This window comes from Heliangelus exortis, chromosome 7 (assembly GCF_036169615.1).
Source record: "Heliangelus exortis chromosome 7, bHelExo1.hap1, whole genome shotgun sequence".
Lineage (NCBI taxonomy): Eukaryota > Metazoa > Chordata > Aves > Apodiformes > Trochilidae > Heliangelus > Heliangelus exortis.
The window spans coordinates 28299083-28312969 of NC_092428.1; the positions used below are offsets into that span (position 1 = coordinate 28299083).

Here is a 13887-nt window from a genome sequence, read left to right on the forward strand (position 1 = left end):
TTAGGAATATTTAGTTCAGTAATTGGACCAAGTCCAAGATTTCCTTAGCAAACATGCAAAAACCACCAAGAGATGTGAAACTACCACACTCGTTGCTATAATTTTATTTTTAGGAAGAGCACCAGAAAGTTGCATGCAGAGCCAAACCAACAAACTCAGAACATTCATCCTCCAATAGCATCACTGTTTCAAATCATTAAATAAAAAATAACCCAAGTGCATTCAAGTACTTGACCAGCCCATTTCCCCCCACCTTTAGGTAAATCCCTGATTACATTTGTTCATTATAAAAGAATGAGATATTGGGTTGAAGTTAAAAAGGGGCTACAATGGAATGTGAACTGGCAGTGAAGTGAATCACTGATGTGCTTTTCTCTCTGCCTTCAGGGGAGATAGGGGCTGAGGGGAACTGGGATTTGTGCCCTCAAGTAGAGACATCTAAAGTGTCACCTAATAAAGAAATTAATTCCACCAGAATGTACCAGGCTCCAAGGCTTTGTCAGTGCTGCGAGCTTTCAGCTGGCAGTTCTCAAAATACTGATTCCAAATAAGTTGCTATCCGAGGATAAGTGATTCCCAGATGCAGTTCCTACTCACAGGAACCTAGGATAAGGTGTTGTTTTGGGGTTTTTTTGTGGCAGTAAACGCAGGCTGCAGTTGTAACAGTTCCCAACTTTAACACTGGAAAAAAAAAAAAACCAAAACCAAACCAGGAGAGAACAACAACTCTTTTGAAAAGCTCTCCATCCAAGTGAGAGCACCAATCTAACCCACAAACTTTTGGTATTGAGAACCAAAGCCAGAATTCTTTGTGCCAAAACAACATCCTGCCCTGCCTCTGCTTTTCAGTCTTTGGGCTCACTGTCCAGCAGGGAATCTGAGATACAAGTGTTACACTTGTGCTTTTCACGTCCACACAAGAGAGCGTGAGGAGACAGCAGTAAGGAGACCTACACGATCTTGGTTTAAGTAGATCTCAAAATACTTTTAAAAGCAATGGGTTGAAAACCTGATTTTCTAATTATGAGTAATACCCCCATTTTAAAGCTGATGTGTGTGCAATCACCTTTATAGGGTCTAACCCAACCCATCTCATTCCAGAGAGATGCAAGGGAGAGATTACTCCAGAGAGTAATTAAAAAAGCTTTTTGAAATAGTTTTAAAGAAGAAGTAATTGACAATATCTAAGAAAATAATAACCGTACCTGCAAAATTAAAATGGGAAAAGGGTTTTGAGTGAGACACAGTCAAAAACCACTTTAATGCATGTAACAAAACTGCATAAAAAGACCATTTCCATCTCTATTACTGAAAACGGTTTGGAGTACAGACAGCAGCCCCTAGTAACACACCAAAGCATTTTACATGTCCAGATAATGAGTCCTAAAAGTTACAGCCTTTCAGAATAACAATTAACAGTTAGAACTGTCTGTTTCTTTCATTTTCTCAGCATTAGTTTCTTTATGGACCGGCTTGCTTTTTTCTTTCACTTTGTTTTGATTCAGTGTGTTTTCAGACTTCTGATCCCCTCTGGCGGAAACAGGATCTAAAACTACAACAGAATCTGTCTCTTTTTCATTTCTAGAAGCTTTTCTTGTAAGTTCTGTATGACTCGTTGATCTAAAGGAAAAAATAATAAATAGATGAATATAGATAAAAGTCTATATTTTTAGGAGAAAAAACATAAATACACAGAGAAACATCTGTATTATTAGTAGCATGTATCACCAGGACAGATCTACCAAAACAGTAAATGGATTTACAGATTGAACAGCTGTCATGTACACATAGTAGTGCATTAAATGCAACAATCACATTGCTCCTCCTGAATCACTGGTTAAGCTATAGCCATGGAAAACTGATACAAGGAAAACCAAACGTATAAAACACTGACAAAATCCTTAAACTATCGATGAACCAGGTTAAGGTCTGAAGAATTTATTTGCTCTCTGCTCATCTTGGAGCTGGATGTGGTTCCCCCATGTCCAATAGAAAATTTGCACCCAGAGAAAACACTCGTGGTTCCTGTCAGCCCTACACATGGCTGCTCCTCCACACCTGCATCCCAGAGCAGCTTTTCCAGGACTTGCCCCGTGCCACACTCCACCCTCCGATAGGGATGCAGCAGCACTGCGACCAGATTTTCCCCTGGGGCTGGGGACCAACAGGCTGCTCGTGGTCTCACTGGGAGCAAGTGCAGACGGTTTCTTAATTTTTCTGAATTTTACTGGATCTGCTGAAACCCAGAGGGCACCAGACCTGCAGCCTGTGCTGCAGACACCGGGTTACGGCTCTGCCGCTGCCGCGCGGGGATTCCCGGGGATAAAAAACCCTTGGAGCGAGGAGAGAGGGAGGCAAGGTCAGAGGCCCCGGGGTTATTTGCTGAGGCTGGCATCACGCTATGAACACTAAAAGCACCTCCTGATATTAAAAAAGCTTTGTACCAGGGTTGAAAACGTGCAGGCAAATCCTTAGGTTAGCTGGAACGCAGAGGAGGAGGCAAAGAGGGGGAAAGCAGGACTCCAGCAAGCGGTGGACGCCTTTCCCGCGGCACCGTAACCTGGGGAGTTGGACCCCTCCACGGGCTCCCCAGAACCTCCTGGCATGAGGTGCAGGTACCAGGAGTGCTTACAGAGGGCACCCGGCTCTGCTTTCTCACCTTTAGGCAGGGCCTTACACAGCAGTGGGGACACGGCACAGACGTCCAAAGTGGACACGTGGAGAACACCTGAGCGCAGGAGGGGTCTCCAGGCACCAGTGAGTGGGGGCTCTGCTCTCCCTGGAAGCCTAACTAGAGAGCTGCTGAATGCTCTCTGCTCCTCCAGAGCCTTTTCTTTATCTTTTTATTATCTATTTCTTTATTATTTTTTAATTTTTCACACTTATTCATAGGAAGTGACATTCCATACTGCCAAGATAACACCCTTGAAAGGAAAAAGAATCAACTGGAGGAGAGAGAAAGAAATTCAGCTACTGGATCCATCTGCTGGGAACCACCCTTTATTGTGACAGTCTTTGTCCTGAAGAAAATGACAAAGAAAAAAAAGAGGTCACCCCACTCAACAATTAGAACATGGGGTGGAGAATGTACTGGCTCCCACCTGATGGGGAGAGAGTAAATGTAGAGGTTAAAACAAATGAGTGATCACAGAAACAACAGTCCCTGCACTTCTCATTTCAGGAAGAATTTACTCAGCTTGCTATCCAAGCACTGGATACAGCAAATAAAATTCCATGTTCAAGCTTTAATTACGAGAATTGTCTCTAACATTAGAACTTCAGCATAAGTTAATTAATGCAGAAATTGGTGCTAATAGATACAGTTTCAGACTCATTTGATTATCATCAGAAGCAAGTGATTTCATACAGAAAATAATGCTTATTTTATGCAAAAGTTGCCAATCATTCCAGAAAATACAAGGTGGGGTATTTTCAATGTTACTGCAAATTAAACTTTTTAAAGCAGTGTAACCAGAAGAGGGTTATTTTTAAAAGTGCTACCTCTGAAAAGCTGATTGCCCAACACTATAAAAATGGTCAAAGCCATAAATGCCAAGTTCATTTTTATTTCACTTTGGAGGTAACTATCTTTCAAATCCCAACAGCTGGACTATTTAATACAATCTGGTGAATCAAAGTATAATTCTTCACTGGGCTCACAGTGGGGAGTCTGCATTAGTGTATGGCAGCATTCCAACAACTGATGCACAGCCAAATGCTCTGAAGCCTGTTTCATTTATAACAAAAATGGATAAAATGGCAATCATATTTACCACTTTCAAAAGACAGTAAAATGAAAGACGTCGATATAAAGAAGTTTAATGGAGAAAACCAGTGATTAAATCAGTGTTTCAAGCATAAAAATAAAAATTACTATTCAGACTTCCTTGTACTCCCGTTCCCTTCTTTGAATCCTTTACACTGTTGCAGCACCAGCCTGACAGTGCTGCTGCTACAGCTGAGGTATTGCTAAAAATTATTAACCCTACTTATCAGGTATTCAGAGCTCATTTTCTATAGTTTGTCACCAGCAGAATACAGGCACAATAAAGTTTCAGTGCAAAAATAAAGATAATTCTGGTCCTTCCTTAAAAAAAAAAAACAAACCACCAACGAACTACAAACAAAAAACCCCAGGTTTTACTGCTAGCAATAAAGCTGAGAAAAGCAATTAGTAGAGGTATAGTTAGCCACATTTTTTAACAACTACAAATTTGTCCAGCCAAGGTATTTTCATTTAGCTCTATGCAAAGCTCTCCCTTCATTAAGATTGCTAATGTTGCTATCAGTATTCTTGTTACTTGTCCAACAGTATATTTTAAGCCAGAAATTGAGAACCTACCTCTACTGTACTCATTCCTCCATAACTGTTCAGAAGTCTGCATGTATTTTTATGAGTAAACACATTAAATCTGTACCATGATATCCAGACTGATCTGTGGTCCAGATTTAGATGATAAATGCATTTTAGATTATTTGTATGGGCTACCCAAAGCCCCACAGAGCACTGGTGGAATAGTAACAAAAGCAATATAGTCCATGTATATATCTCCAGAAACTACAGAAGATGAGAAAATAAAGGGTTAGGCCTGATGGGCTGTTTGTGAACTAGCACCACTACTCCCTTTGTAAATGATTTACTATAGGAGTACAAAAGGACAGCTGAGACTTGGATTTTCTTCATTTCCAAGTTTTATAACCTTGGTATTACATTTAACCTTGCTTGGTGCTCTATCCATGGTATCGCTGTAATTTTTCCATTAGAAACCAGAATTCCATGTAAATATCACAGAAAACTTCATTGGATGGAGTCCCATCTGATTTCCTAACAAGATGCAAAAGCAGAAGGCTGAGGGAAACCACTCAAGGAAAACACTGTGAGAAAAATCCATGGGATTTACAGCATACTTAGGAAACACTGGTAAAAATCTATTCCAGCAAAGACATGTTTTGCAAGGACAGAGTGTAAGCATGGGAGGCTCCATGTAGATATCCTGCCTGGAATCTGAGCTGGTATGAATGAAGTCATTTGTGCTCCAAAAGCCAACACTTAACATGACACTAGATGAGCAGACTTCACCCTGTAAACTCCCTGACCTAGGACACTGAAATAGCTGTCATTGCTCTTCAAAGCAAAACTGCTTTCAAACCCTCCACACAATTCCACTGGCACTATTCCTGACTCCCCAGAAGATGGGATGTGAAGCATTAAGCCAATCTGAGAGGTGTTCACCACCAGTTGCTTCTTCCTAACCCTTACAAACCATGCTGATTACAAATTATTTGCCTGGCTACTACCTGCCCTGAGCCCAGCATTCCCATTTTCCTACAAGATTCCCATAACTGAGGACAAGTATCACTTGTGCTCTTACTCCAGTTATTGTGTCCTCATCTCTCCTGCCTCAGACCCAGACTGACCATGGTGTCAGCCCATACAGAACAGTGGGGCTCAGCCCAGCAGGGTCACCATGGCCCCTCTTGTTGCATGCCAGACCAAAAAAGCTGAGTCAATTTTATCCTCAGTCCAAAAACTTGAAAACAACAGCCACGGATATGTTGGTTACATATTTCAGAAGTTTTAAGAAGGCTGGGGAATACAAAAGGCAGGACCAAAGGTTAATACTAAAGAGTAGTAAAAAATACATCAATTCCAAGTCTTGAAAGACTTTGATGAACACTAAAAAAAAAATCCATCACACTATAGTATTTGTAAAAAGGAAATTACAGGGAATACAAAGAGAGATGATAAAGAATTAGTCTCTGGGTTCCCTCACATGACAGTACCAGTACTACTATGTAACACCAGACATCTCTGAAAGAAGCCCAAGAAACCTCCTCCATCCCAGGAACTGCCTCTGCTAAATACAGATGAGTAGAAAGGCCATCAACATTGTAGCAAGCAGAATAGAACTGCAGACAATCTCTAGTATGGAAATAGTTCCCATTTTTAGGTGCTTTTTTGAAAATGCTCAAAAAGATTGGCAAAATATTTGAATGAAGAATCTTGGAGAGCTTCTACCTGCTCTGAGAGCGTGCACAAAAAGGGCAGTCTAGGAAAAATGTATGACAGCAACTTTAAAAAAAAATTTAAATTGAGGACACCTCAAACTTCCAGAGCATTCCCTTGTTTTCCTCATTTGTTGTTCAAACTAAATTGCCCATGTTCAAGCTGCACTGGAAAACCTTTGCTGTTCTGTCTAGCTGGGGCTGAGCTGGTTCCTGCAGAGCTGGTAGATGATTCAGGGGTACTAAGATTACAGCCAGGAGAAGGAGGACAAATCCTTTAATTGTATAAAATCATCAGATTAAGACTAACCCTCTTTGTGGTTCACTCTGTTAGCAGAGAACTCTGCTGCTCAGAAACAAAGTGTTTACAAAGTGCTGGGGAAAAAAACAAAACACCAAAAAAACGATGGGCAGAGCCAGACACACCTTTCCCTTCTGTGTCTGCACACCACAGGGAGTCAGGGGAACTCTCTTTGCTCCCAAGGGAACCAAATTGTCACCTAATCTCTTGTAAGCAATTGTTGCAGAATTACACTCATGCTGGGTTAAGCATTTGGGAAGAGATTTGCAGAGGAAGTTACCTGAATACCGAGGTAAAGCCTCAATTTCAAGACATCATTCATGTCTTCCCCCTCACTGCCACCTCACTGAAACTTCACACATTCCAAATCATCTGCTCAAGGGCTTTGGACCTTTTTCCTAACATTCCCCTGCACTGAAACAACACCTCACCTAGTGGTCTGAAACACAAATTTTTCTTCTGAATTCATCTCTCTGAGCTGTCATCACTCAGTTTGGTTACAGGGACATTTGAGAATCGACCCCTATCTACTGATGTTTCAGCCCTTTTTCCATAACCCCTCCTTTGACACCTCACACCAGTGGCTCAGCTGATGCAGCTGGAGGCCAAAGCTTTGGTAACACTTAACCATCTGAATAACCAGATTACAAATCCTACTTCAACCAAAGGCTGAAAATTCCTTACCTTGTCAGTATTCAGGTTAGACTGTCCCTGACCTGGGTAGTATCCAGGATTTTACTCAATAAGCTGACTTTTGTCTAGGTATTGTTCAGAGATATGTTTTCCAGACCTGACCTCCCTTCTCCACTGAACATGTGAGCTCAACTTTTTACTCAGCATGAATAAAGAAGGATGCATAGGGCTGTTTGCATTCAAATGTTTGCATTACCTCCTCCTTCTGATTACAAACCTGAGTAAATGGATGGTGCAGCAAAGAGAAGCATCTCGTGCACAGCTGTCTCTGAGGTTTTCTGTAAGAAGCTCTACAGTAAAATATAGGTGCAGAAAAAAAAATAAACACTGCACTGCAAGGGACTCCTGGTAATTATGAGCCATGCAGTCCTCTACTGGGCTATGAAAGGTTTGATGAGCTGACACAAACAGCTGAAGCAGGTCACACCTTTGTCAAGATTTCAAGGAATTGCAAATGATGAGACAGCTGCATCCTCTTACCTCAGGTAGGAGGAAGGGGAGCCACAATAAATCTTTTGTGTGTCTTGGGCACATTTTGGGTACTTGGTCAAAGCAGCAGAGTTTGTTTAATTAACATAGTCTGCTTTAGGAGGTGACATGGTGCAACTGGAGCAGCCTGTGCTCCACACCAATGTCCTCAAAACATATTTTTCAGGGGTTTTATTTACTGAACTGGCTCTTGTGTGACCCTGGACCAGGCATTAAAGGCTGGATTATGTCTTCTGGTTTAGTTTCACTCATCCAATGAATCCAAGGATCCAGTTTATGCACTAAGACCACTCCATGACACAAATCAAAGCATAGAATAACTGGGAGACTTGCTTCAGAAGTGGTCTGCTGATCCAAACTGAACTGCTAGGATAGATGTACCCAGGGAAGCCCAGAAAAATGCCTAATAAAAAACCTGAGACATCAGGCATGTTAGACAAATGAACTTCCTTTTGGTGGCTGCTTCAAATGAAGCCTGTTTCAGAACAGCGTTTACACACCTTGGAGTCTGAAGGCTGCTTCAAATAACCCTTGCTGCAAACAGCACTCAGGAGGCAAAGAAAAATAATTGCACTTCAATGTGGTATGAAGCATCTGGTTTGTTTCTGCTCTGCCCTGCCAGCCCCGCAGCAGAGGAGTGTGAGAGCCCCAGCACCCTCTCTTTTGCTGGAAAATCACCCTCAGTAATGAGCCTTTCCAACTGAGCAGGTTTACACCAGTGACTTGGTGCAAAGAAGCCCTGCAGCACTCAGGAATCTGGCCCACCACATTTGTTTTAATGCTTTAAACAGATAAATTAAAGTGAAGTGTGTCTTTTAGGTTGTCACTGAATAGGCAAGCTGAGAAATAAATTGAGCTTCATATATGCTTTTAGTACACATAACAACTGTGACTGTCAACAGAAGATCCTTTTCACTGTCAATTCACCACACATTCTGCAAGACCTTGGGGCCTGCAATTACTTCATTTCCTTTCTTGTAAATGCAATTTTCACTTAGTTTGGTGGAATAAAAGATAGACAAAAGGTGGTAGGAGTTGCTGTATTTTCTGATGAAGGTTATTGGTTCAAAACTGTAGAAATCCATGAACTACAAACAATATTTTTCAGGAACAGCCTCACCTTTCTGTCAGGGTAGGAGTTCAAGAAAATGCAATGGCATTATTCATGTCAAATTGACTGCTGAACAGATATTCATCTTTCTGACTAAATTAAAATGAAGATCAGCTTTCTTTTAAGGATACTTAAATGAAATTAAAGGGGAAAATACATATGATTGGAAAAGACATTCAGTTTTTAAAACTCATTGTGAATTAAATAAAACTGTAGGCACAAAAGGAAATTGGGCTCTTTATCCATTCAAAAATAAACAATAAAAGTACCTGTGGGAGAGTGAAGTACATATCAGTTCATAAAAATAGATATGAACTGAATTTCCAGCTCATTTGTCGTGACTTTCTCCTTTGAACTAAGCAGTGAGGACCTGCTAGAACAGGCACTGGTGGCATTTTGTAACTGATAGAACAGGAAATCAGAGGTTTAATTAGCCACGATTACCATATCCTGCTGATCTCATCTATTCTCTTTTCTTGAAGTGATGCTGACAAACAACCTGGCAAGAGAACTGAAGCAAGTGCACAGCCTAATTTCAAAAGAAACTTGGTATTGTTATAAAACAAACCAATCTTCCACTGGATCTGTCTGAAATAAACAAAGCAGATTTAACTCTTTGATGCTGAATTGGCACCTGGGCTCCTCAGTCTGCTGAAAGATTCCTCTGCCTGACTGTGCCAATGCAGAACTAACTGGGGGCTTGGGGTGGGGTTTTTTGAAGAATCTTAATATTGAGGTTTTAAGGTAATTCAGAGCTTTTAGCAACAAATATTTAATAATAGTTAGCACTCATTTCAGTCCAACAGAAACTGCCCTGCACACCTGCTTACAGACTAATATGACTTACATGATTCTGTTTTTTCAAAGAATTGCTAGAACTACCTTTTTTTAAAAAAAAACAAGAGTGGAGTACACAACTACCTTCCCTCTTCAGATATGGAAAAAAACCTCAACTAAACCTTGCCATTCCTTGAAAACACATTCAATTCTTTGTTTAGGGGTAGGGGTTTTTCTGGCAGCCAAGATGAACTTTCTTTTGAAGACTGTTCAGAGATTCTACAGGAAGAGAGCTTTATTACAGAGAACTGAATTTCTACCCTCATGTGAGACTGCAAATCGTTTCAGAAGTCAGTGGTAAACATCTGCAGACTTTACATTAATCCTGTTAGCCAAAACTGATGTTAAATCACTTTCAAAATGCACCAGCTAAACAGATAAGGTATTAAAATACATATAGGAATCCATATTCTACTTACTGTAATGTCAGCTTGGAGCCCAGGACTCCCTTAGGCTGGCTGGAGACAGGACCTGAGTCGGGGACTTTGGAGCTGAATTCTGTCTCCAGGTCTTTCTTGTTCAATGCTGTTTGTGCAGCACTGGCTCCTGAACCCAGCACAGGCAGAGATTTTGATTCTGATGTGGCCAGAGTTCCAGTGGGACCTAAAACCCAAAGAAAATTTAATGCTTCTGTTATCTAGATTGACTGGGTTAGAAGCAACACGGATGCACAGTAGAATTCAAACAAACTGCAAAAATCAAAAGGGAATTTTGAATTTCTTTCAGAAATATTTTCACAGTTGGTTTAGACCATTAACCCCAGTAACAGCCTCTGGTCTTTAGGCAGGACACTAGGAACTGGTGTATCTATGGCCACGTGCACAGAATATCCTGAGACAGGCAGAAAACAGGGATGAAAAGCAACAAGTGCTACAGGGAACAAGTCAGTGAAGAAGGAAGAATCAGGGTTCTCCATAAAGGCTGAAACGACAGAGGTCTGGAGGGGAAATTAGAGCTTCAAGAGTAATTTAGTGCAGGGAAATGAAGAAGACTATGAAGGATTCTTGTCACTTACCACCACTGTCCTGGTCAGTGGTGACTTTCCGGCGCCGCAGAACTCGTTCCAGCTCTGTCTCACTGCTCTCTGTTTCAAGGGACCTCAAGCTCCTGGAACTCGTGGATTTGTTCAGCGTTTCCTATGGCAAGAAGCAGGCACGAAAAGCTCTCTGAGGAGATATTGTGCTTTGCCAAACATCCCACATGCACAACGTGAGAAGCTTTTAAACTGCAGAAAAGGCACTGCAGTGCTACATCAGGGTGCAGAGCAATGTCTCTGGTACAACAGAGAGCACCAGGGGCTCAGCTCACCACTCCTCCCTTTGCCCTTAAAACATTAAAGGCTGATACCAGCTTTAAGAAAGATGCTCTGGATCACTAATGAACAAACTGATGTTCACAGGGAACTGCCAGGCAGCTACCTCCATCTTATCATTCAGAGAATCTTAAAAATCTGCTGATACCATGCCCACAATTAACCCCTATTAGCAAAAAAAGCCCAAGATCCGTATTTTAGTGCTCCAGTACATTTTATGTTAGTACTCCCCTTTTTTGCTGCATCCTGGTGTGGACACATCTGCAGAAGTCAGTATGTACTAACTGGAACTACAGTGTGTTGTTATAGCCTATAGTATAGCTGATCTGCCATAAACATCACCAAATGTCCACACACTTCATGGGTTTTCTTATGGAGAATTAGAGCTCAAGTTGAAACAGCTTTTTATGCATATAAAATAAACCTGCATGTCATCACTGCCTTATCCCAAGATTAGTATTTTCCATCAGTGAAGCTGGAAGCACAGCAGCACTTTTCTTAATGGGAAGGACAGAGGGGGAAGGCTTTAATTAAAGCCTGAAACCTCCCGAAGTTTCCCACAGGAATTTTGCCATGCAAATAGTGCACACTGCATGCATTTCTTAGCTGACAACAGCCAGTTACTGGATCAGCACCCACTTGACTGCAAAACTTCCTCAAAATATTTATAATGCAACTGAAAATTTGGGCCCCCATGTGCTATTTCATTCTCCCTCTGAGTCCTGCCATTTTTAGGAGCCCCCAGGAATCCTGTTAATTCAGTCTTCCAAAACATGCCAGGCTCATACAGCTTTTTTTTTCCAGAGCAAAAATAACATACTATTAACATCTTTTGTTGATAAGCACATAACTTCTGATCAGAAATAGCAAATGACAAAAGGAAATGGCATCACAAGTTACAAAAACTGTACTACTTTTCAACATACCAGCAAAGTAACTCAGATTCTTCACCTCCCCACCCCTAAGTTAAACATTTTCTTTGGCAGCTATTTGAAATCTGACTGAGCAGGTACATTATTAATAAGTAGTATGCTCCAGACCTGTACAAACATACATGTACAAAAGCAACTTGAGCAATGGAGTCACTCAAACTCTGCAATTTACAGAACAAAATTGTGTTTTTGCTTGTAACAATTACATGGAGGTCTCCAGGAAATGCATAATTAGCATAGTAACAACAAATGTTTACTCCATCACACCCCACCCCCATGTTTGTTGTCTGACTGTGCATAATGATGGGTCTCAAGAATAGACTGGAAATGGATTTTATGTAGTTTGTCTTACACTGCAAATATCCTGAAGGGTTCAAAAGCAACAAGCTAGAGACAGAAGTACAGTGACTGGAGGTTTCTTTCTGCTCCCTCTGAAGCACATAATCAAGTTTCCCCTGATGTCAGTGATACAGTCACAGAAATAAAAGAGCTATTAGGGAAGGAAAGGACCTTCAGCAGGATGGTTGAGTCTAGCCCTGAATGATTCTGAACAGCACACCACATGTTCAGAAACATACAGAGTTCCATTTAAGACATAGTATCTATGTTGCATTTCATTGCTTTTCTATTTATCTCCACACTTAATTATGTCTCTCTCTGATTAGTTCAGCATTAAGGTCTGGGGACTCTCTAGATGATTTCTTCCCCTGCTTTCACATGACTGGAGAACAATAAATTTAAAATATCATTGGTGCCACACTCGTAATTTTGAATCATAGCACAGGCTGTGGCTACACTTTGCTGTGCTCTCTTGCTTCACTCTACACAATACTGAAGTTACTTCTGTAAGGGCTGTTTAGGTTCTATCATGAATGATTAGAATGATTAGCATGATTAGCCTTACCTTCTGTGGAGCAGATGTGAAGCATTTTGCTTCAATGTGGGCAGAACTTCACTGCTTTTCACCTTCCAAAGGCAAAATTTCACCTGATGTGCCAAAGCTGCACTTCAGCTTTAAAAGCTTCAGGGTCAGAGAGGTCAGAGAGCAAGAACTACAGCTCCTTCTGACTGAGATAGCATTTTAGCACTTGTGCAAAATAAACAAGCAGTTAAGTAAGAAATGCACTATATGAGCAAAAGAGAGACCAGCAGCAAATAGAGCATTGCTCTGAGCAGGAATAAAACCAAGTCTAATGTTTTTACTCAGTGATAAATGGGTATGGGGACAGCTATTCAGGTTTCTTTACATATAACTGCAGACCAGAGACCTCTTGCTCTACACTTGGTCCATGTCTACACTATCAAGAAATGAGGTGCTTCAGGAGAGAGGAGTGCAGAGGAGCTGATGATGTGAACCCTCCACCTATTACATCTATTACCTTTGGAGTAGATGTTTTCAGCTGCCTCTCCCTCCCTTAACATTCTCACTGAGAACTTGGGAAGTTTCCAGGTGCAGACCACAACATCCCCTCTAGTAGCAGGAACACACAAACCAGAGCAGAGTTACCAGGCTAGTTTTCTCCAAAACAAATTCTGTTAGCAAGACCAAAACCAATCTTTAAGCTGGATGAAAATGGAATCTGGTGATTCACTCCAGAACTGCTCTACAGCTTCAAACAAAAACACTAAAGCAGAACTTTCAAACACTCAGCAATTTTGCACAGATTGGCCCTGTCAGCTCAATGAGAAGGAAAAAAATAGAAATATAAACTACACGTTTTCTTACCAGAATCCCCTTTAATTCTTTCATTGCACTTTCAGAGGGCTTTGGTGTTTCTGGCTGTAAACAAACACAACACATACATGTTAAAAAACACCTGAAGGGGCTCACAACAGACTTTGTACTTGAAGACAGCCATTGCATGAGGTGTGCATTTGCATTATGTTCCTCTGCTTTCTCCTCTCATGGGCCCATGGCTGACATTCAGTTGACTTTCTTATACAGAAGGGAAAAGTCTTAGCTCTTCACATTGTGAATCATAGCCCAAACATAAAGAAAAATTGTGCTTTTGTGAAGATGGCAAGAAATATTTTACAGTAGCCACACTCAAGTATTAGTGTTGAATAAAAGGAAGCAACACTACTAAATGCAGTCTACTTCTTGATCACCCCCCTTTACCCAATTCCCTTATTCTCTCCATGATTTTTGTTTCTCAGTAGTTTACAAGATAGCTGCTTTCAGTTCCTTTCTATGCCAAAAAGAAAC

The 13887-nt window shown here is 41.0% G+C and overlaps 1 protein-coding gene across 4 annotated transcripts in view; it reads right to left on the reverse strand.

Moving 5' to 3' along the window:
• SHTN1 (shootin 1) overlaps positions 1 to 13887 on the reverse strand; it is a 75848-nt gene that overhangs the window by 15933 nt on the left and 46028 nt on the right. For 3 of the 4 annotated variants that reach the window (XM_071749506.1, XM_071749507.1, XM_071749505.1), the window contains 4 exons: positions 13408 to 13461; positions 10453 to 10573; positions 9857 to 10040; positions 92 to 1620 (listed from right to left, as the gene is read on the reverse strand). In XM_071749506.1, coding sequence (XP_071605607.1) covers positions 1413 to 1620; positions 9857 to 10040; positions 10453 to 10573; positions 13408 to 13461 — 567 coding nt within the window. In that variant the 3' untranslated portion in view covers positions 92 to 1412. Of the gene's footprint in view, positions 1 to 91; positions 1621 to 9856; positions 10041 to 10452; positions 10574 to 13407; positions 13462 to 13887 lie in introns of those variants that run through there. The other variant, XM_071749508.1, reaches the window with a different exon arrangement.